The 6,800-nt window shown below is 37.9% G+C and overlaps 1 protein-coding gene across 3 annotated transcripts in view; it reads right to left on the bottom strand.

Moving 5' to 3' along the window:
• Positions 1–6,800, bottom strand: part of LOC107716012 (absent in melanoma 1 protein-like) — a 53,686-nt gene that overhangs the window by 29,503 nt on the left and 17,383 nt on the right. For all 3 annotated transcript variants that reach the window (XM_016522317.1, XM_016522319.1, XM_016522318.1), the window contains one exon: positions 1,202–2,406. In XM_016522317.1, coding sequence (XP_016377803.1) covers positions 1,202–2,406 — 1,205 coding nt within the window. The remainder of the gene's footprint in view (positions 1–1,201; positions 2,407–6,800) is intronic.

The raw sequence follows: 6,800 nt of genomic DNA, 5'->3' as shown, positions 1-6,800 counted from the left end.
TATTGGATTTTTTAAAATAAAATAATAAACAAAATAATAAAGTGTGATAATACTATTATATTTTAAAATAAAAAGGGAGTATTAAATAAAAATACAATTATTTTATAGTAAACTTAAAAATAAAATGCTAATATTTACTATGAATAATATGAATTTTCATCATTTTCAAACTTAAAATCAGCAAGCTTTTATTTTGGCAGGTTGACGGTGTTGCCTCGAATTCTGTGACCCACCGAATTATGTGACCATAGCGCTGTATTGAGCTAATCCAACCTACTCCTAAACCCAATGGAAGTCGTGGCCTAATGGTTAGAGAGTCGGACTCGTAACCCAAAGGTTGCGGGTTCGAGTCTCGTACCGGCAGGGATTGTAGGTGGGGGGAGTGAATGTACAGCGCTCTCTCCCACCTTCAATACCACGACTGAGGTGCCCTTGAGCAAGGCACCGAACCCCCAACTGCTCCCCGGGCGCCGCAGCATAAATGGCTGCCCACTGCTCCGGGTGTGTGTTCACGGCATGTGTGTGTTCACTGCTGTGTGTGTGCACTAAGGATGGGTTAAATGCAGAGCACTAATTCCTAGTATGGGTAACCATACTTGGCCACATGTCACGTCACTTCACTTCACTTCAATCCTAATCCTAAACCTACCCTCACTACAGCGCCTACTTAGGTCACATAATTCGGTGGTCACAAAATTTGGTGTAACACCGGCATGTAAGTATATGCGCTGCTGAGTGAAGAGCGTAAGTGAATGAAATGTCACAGGTTTGCATTGTGCATTGAAAACGGCAGTGGATAGCCTAGATTTATGCTCTCAGTTTGAATAGAAATCTTATACAGTATTACAGTTTGTTGATCTAAAATTGTAATTGTACATTAACAGCTGTCAACCATGTCGGTACGCAAATGAGCGGTCTGAACTTATTTACAAAGCACAATTTTTATTTTGGTCGCACATTCGCACCTGCGTACCACTGACTGATGTGCACCCCTGTATATATATATATATATATATATATACACACAAACAAAAACCTAAATCTATGGAAAGATCTACAAGTCGTTGTTCATCTCGTACTCAAAATCATGGGAACTCAAGTATCATATTGCACATGGTAATCTGCACTGTACAGTCTGAACAAAGGCCTCACTGCTCAGTAACCCAACACACACACACAAACACAACACAAGGGTACTTACATTTTCACCTTAACCTGCTGTACATTCTGCGTTATATCCAAGTTAGTCCCATTTTGGGTCTCCGTTTCAGCTTGTTCTTCCCCGTCTAGGCTTGACTGAGAACCAACAAACACTCTTTTAGCAAAGACTTTCTCACTCTTTGATAGTTTCAAGCTACTGCGTTTCTCTTCATTGCTCTCAGCATGCAGGTGTTTAGGAATGAGGCTGTCTCGAGTTTCCTCCTCTGGTGGTTCAATGCTGTCTTTTGAAGCATGTAAGGTGAAGATGGCTGGCTCTGCAGCTCGAGAAGGAGCAGAAGTGTTGCTAGGAGCTGCACAGAGGGCAGAATAACTCTCGACTGGGCTGGCCAGAGCAGGTTCTGTAGAAGAAAGTGAGTCAGTAATGGAGCTCTCACTCTCCTCCTCTGTCAGGTGAGTTTTCGCCCACACAGCTCTGTGTACTTGACCAGGTGAGGGAGATGATTGCACTGACCTCTCCTTTGCCTCAGGGGAAGTGGTTTTCATTGGGGCGAGAAGCTCATTATTGCTTTCTTGATTGCTTAGTTTGCGTGATTTTCGTTTGGCGCCGTTTTTCTTCCCCATGTCTGTTCCTGTTGGTTCTCCAGGCTGAATATCAGAGGATGATGAGTTTCTGGACTGTGATCCCAGAGTCACCCCAACCAATGCGGTGTAATTCCCACCACCTGTGATGGTGGTTTTCAAAACTGTCTTTTTACTCTCCGTCCCGCTTGAGACCGCGGGGGACTTTGGCATGTCAGGGGTGTGTATAGGGACATCTGCACATTTCTTTATTTTTGTATCTGTTGTCTCCTCCAGGTACACCTTGAGCTTCTTGTTCACCTCCTTCACCAGATTCTCGGTCCTCTTGTCACTGGAGGTTTCAATCCTGCTCACCTTGAACACTTCCACCTCTTTTACGCTCCCTCGTCCACTACTGCCGCTGTCGGCAAAAGGCAAGTCTCCTCCATCTGCAACAATAGAGGCTACGCTACACACACTGGGACTTCTATTCTCCGGCCCAAACACTGAATCGTCAATCTCTTTGTGTTGAGTCCGTCTCAGTTCCTCTGATCTTGAGTACCTGGTTGGGCTGTTTGCCTCCGGTGACAAATTTTCATCCCTGTCATCCGATGTGATTCTGCTTTTTTTCTTCCGAGTGAAAAAGCTTCCAATACGGTTTAGAACTCCACTCTTCTCCTCAGAACTCTGGAACAACAAGAAAGGGAAAAACAGGTAAGAACACCTAAATAAATACATATCTCAATTATAAAACTGTTATTAAACTTGAGCACTTGTAGCCGTGCTGAGAGGGGTTGCAGTTTTCAGTCAGAAATTAACTGTTTTAGTTCCACTGGCTAAATTATAGCCTAATAAATGATATTGGTAAAATAACACAGGACGGCAATACACAAAAAATGAGAGTGCAGTGTATTTCTGTATTTCAGAGTCATCTTCTGACATTTATTTATTCAAAATATTCAAAGTAAAGAGTCACTGCATTATTTGTATTCCCAGAATTTTCAGATTCTCATGTTTTTTGCTTCTTTATTCAACTTAATTATTGGTTGTTTATCTTTATTTCCTCAATAGAAACAGTATCTATGGTAACTGATATTTGTTTCCCCCACGTGGGAGCAGAACTTCCTGGATGACTCTATCTATACCGCACAATGCACACAGCTTATCGTACCTTATTGCTTCAAGTTCAGTTATTCGTGATTATACTCTTAATTAAATATAAACTGCATAACCTTAGTTATAGTATTAAGGGATTCAACATAAGATAGTCACACACAGTCATTAGAGAAATTATGAAAAATGTCTGGGACAATTTGAGACAAGTCCCAAAACATCCTCTTTACAATTTCAAAATCTGAACGAGACCAACCCAGACTTGGGAGAGCACTCAGTCAGAGAACGAGTGATGTGCAAGAACATACAGTCACCCGAGAACAAGAGGAAGCACCTCAACAGAATACTCATGTCAGCACAGAACCCTAATCAGACATTATATAGCTTTCAGGTTCATAACGGTACAACTGAAATCCTTACACCTTGGTAATATTATATCCAACAAAATAATATATTTACAGTAGCTTTTACTTAAATAAATATGTGATATTAAATAAAAACTTGCATTACCTATGGCATCAATAATTACCAATGGCATCAATAATGTTAATTTTAAAATAAACTGAATAAATTATCATGACTGAAAAACAGAATAGATAGTTGAACTTAATTCATTTTAAGTAATTAAACGTAAGGGGGCATCTGGCCCATATTTCAGATATAAACATAAATAGCAGCGCCACGTTGACAAGAACATAAATTCCATACACCCGCGGCAGTTATACGTTATGAAAAAAATCTGAATATAAAAAAACTCGGAGCACCCGAGGTGAAATGACTAACCTCATACCAGGCCAGTTCTCGTTAATAATAGATTATCTTTTCCTCTACGGAGCAGTTCTCTCTAAAACACGTACCTCCCTGTCTTTACCTCCACCTACTATAGCGGAAGCGCAAGCGTCTGAGAGTGCAAGTCTGAGAGTGCAAGTGCAAGGCTGCAGCCAGACCCTTCTCACTAACTTTGGAGATGTCCGAATCCTGAACGAATCGTTCTTTAGAGTCAATACCTTTTAATAAATCGGTTCACAAAACAAGACTGAACGATTCATTCACAAAACGGAATGAATCGGATCGAACTGAACCTCATTAAAAAAGGGAATCGTCTCGACTGTCGGGGCAAAAATGAAGTTATTTTAAACGAAAAAAAGAAATGTTACAAATAAAAGACGCTCACGCTCCTTGTATCTCGGCAGGTTTAATAGAATATTACTAAAAAAAAATAAAAAAAATAAACATATTTACAGCGTTGCACAAACCTATGCCTAAACTACATTTGTTCATCATTTTGTAACAGTTTATGTTTTTATTAGTCTGCACGTTTTGTGCAGTCGGCACTGACTGAATGATTGCAGACACTCAGCAGACTTAAGCTAGTTGTAACTTACTTTGATTTCAGTTCGTTGTGCTGTAGCTTACAATGCTTTAAAACTATGTCTGTTGTTAGTTGTTATCATCTGAGTACAACAGCTGAAATAAACTTGTATTTGTGGACTAATCGCTTTTCATCTATGCTGGTGATTGTTCTTAAACTGTTATTTTTATATTATATTTACAAAATGAATATGAATCTAAAATGTTCATAAGTGTGCTTGTGCTTGTTTTGATATGATATATACAATACTGTTCTAAGGCTTTGTATTAGTAAGGTTCTTTGTTCATGTTCACCAACTGCATTTTTGATAAATAGAAAGTTCAGAAGAACAGCATTTATTTGAAATATAAATCTTTTTTATATTATAAATGTAATTTACATTTACTGTCATTTTTATTAAATTAATGCATCATTGAAGAACAAAAGTATACATTTCTTTAAAAAAAAAAAAAAATCATAGCAAACCCTTACTTTTGAAAGGTAATGTCATGTATCAAATGCCAGAATCAAGTTAAGAAATGTCTTTTTTTTAGCTTTATTATGTCATTAGAATAGAGAGTGCTAGAGTTAAAGGGTCAAATAAAGATGGAAGAGATGTGGTTTTAGCTGATTCTTGAAGATGGCTAAGCACTCAGCTGCTCGAATTGAGTTGGGCAGGTCATTCCACCATGAGGGAACAATGTAAAAAAAAAAAAGCTAAAACTTAAAAGGTAACAGAAGAGCATAAAAACAAATAATTGAAATGGCAGTTGGATCTGTGCTACTATTGGAAACCAGCTGTAATCATCCAGGTGTTCTGGGATTTTGGGTTTCACTGTGCAAATGGGACTTTAAACCTTGTGATAATCTTAATTTGTACATTTATATTTGTTTGTAAAAATGTTTAAATATTTTACATTGGAAACATGAAAAAGATAGATAGAAGATATTTTAGAAACATGTTTTTGCAGCAGTGTATGATTGTATCATAGTTTACAACCAGACAGCAGACAATTCACAACCAGACAACATGGAGAATGTTGAACGGGGTAAATTAAGACATGGATCCTCACACCAGCATACAAAAAATATGTCTACAGACAGATACGTTTATAGGTTTATTTTATTTGTTGCAGGCAGTGATGTATTCAACAAATGATAACAACTAATAACAGACACAGTTTTAAAGCATCGCAAGCTACAAATGAAGAGCACAAAGAACCGAAATCAATGTATACAACTAACGTTAGCTGAAGTTTGCTGTGCTTTATCCTAACATTACACAAAAAATGCCTGCAATCACTCAGTCAGGGACGACTGCACAAAACGTGCACTGTAAACAAATAAAACATTATTAACTGTTACGAAATGATAAACAAATGTAGTTTGTGCAACACTGTAAATATATTTACCTTTTAAAAAATATATATATTCCATTAAACGTGCTGAGATACAAGGAGCGTGAACTGGAATTCTCAGTTCCACTTGATTCCACGCGCATGTACGGGAAACTCATGAATATTCATGTATGCTCCGCCAATTGAAACAGAAAATCTCGGAAACCAAAAATCTCGTAACACCGTTCTCAAGAACCGATTCACGAAAATCAGCAGGACAATCATTAGTTAAGAGTGAATCCTTCTCACCTGACCAGGATTTACATTCTGAGATGAAGGACTCTTGGATTTACCAAGCCTGTATCTGTGTTGACACATGTCGACCGGAAGTTAACAATAAATAAAAATGTCTACATATTAGATTGTATTTTATTAACGTCTACACCTACCTCAACCCTAAACCTAACCCTTGCAAGAATGCAAATACAGTAATTATTGTTGTTCAGCGTGACACAAATTATGCTATATTGATGAGCTCATGCCCAGTAGCGCAGCTGTATCCCTTCTAGCCTTAACTCCGCATTTGCGGTCTTTGCACTTGACCATTTGGCTACTTATATGATGTATTTCCTGTATTGTGTTCAAGTGAGCATGAAGACCACAAGTGCCTATTCATTACCTGATAAGACACACTTAAGCCTATAGTCTTGTAAAAATGCAAGTGTTTACAGAGCTTTTATTTTCAATACTTTGCATTTTAAAATCAACTTCTAAATGTCTGTTCAGCTGTCCCTATAACAGATTTATAACACAATAACACAATAAAATTTTGTGGTGGTGCTTCTAACTAAGTGATAAAAAGCAGTTGCAAATGTTGTACAAACTAAATATCACCACTACTCTTTTGCACCAATAAAACGTGCAACTCTTTGTTTTCTGCCATATTATATAATTATTATTAATATTTAAAGGTGCAATAGGTGATTGTCTTCAGAAACATTTTTTGTTATGCTGGTTGAAAGTCTCTTCACATCCCAATAGCAATTATTAAGTTAAGTGGTCTAAATGTATTTGTCTGTATTTATATATTCTGTGGAAGGCGTAGGATCAAGAAATGTTCGTCCAATCAAAACGCTCGGTCCGAGCGTTTTAATATGCTTTCCTACCTGCCTGTCAACGTATGTATTAGCATACCTCTGCGCACCCAGTTCGCGCAGACAGGATACGTCATCAGCACGTTCAACAACCCGATCTTTCTTCCTGGTATTGTAGTACTTTTA

Source organism: Sinocyclocheilus rhinocerous, unplaced genomic scaffold (assembly GCF_001515625.1).
Source record: "Sinocyclocheilus rhinocerous isolate Xijiao unplaced genomic scaffold, SAMN03320098_v1.1 scaffold749, whole genome shotgun sequence".
Classification (NCBI taxonomy): domain Eukaryota; kingdom Metazoa; phylum Chordata; class Actinopteri; order Cypriniformes; family Cyprinidae; genus Sinocyclocheilus; species Sinocyclocheilus rhinocerous.
The sequence above is the reverse complement of the archived record's forward strand: the minus strand, read 5'-3'. Positions and strand labels throughout refer to the sequence as shown.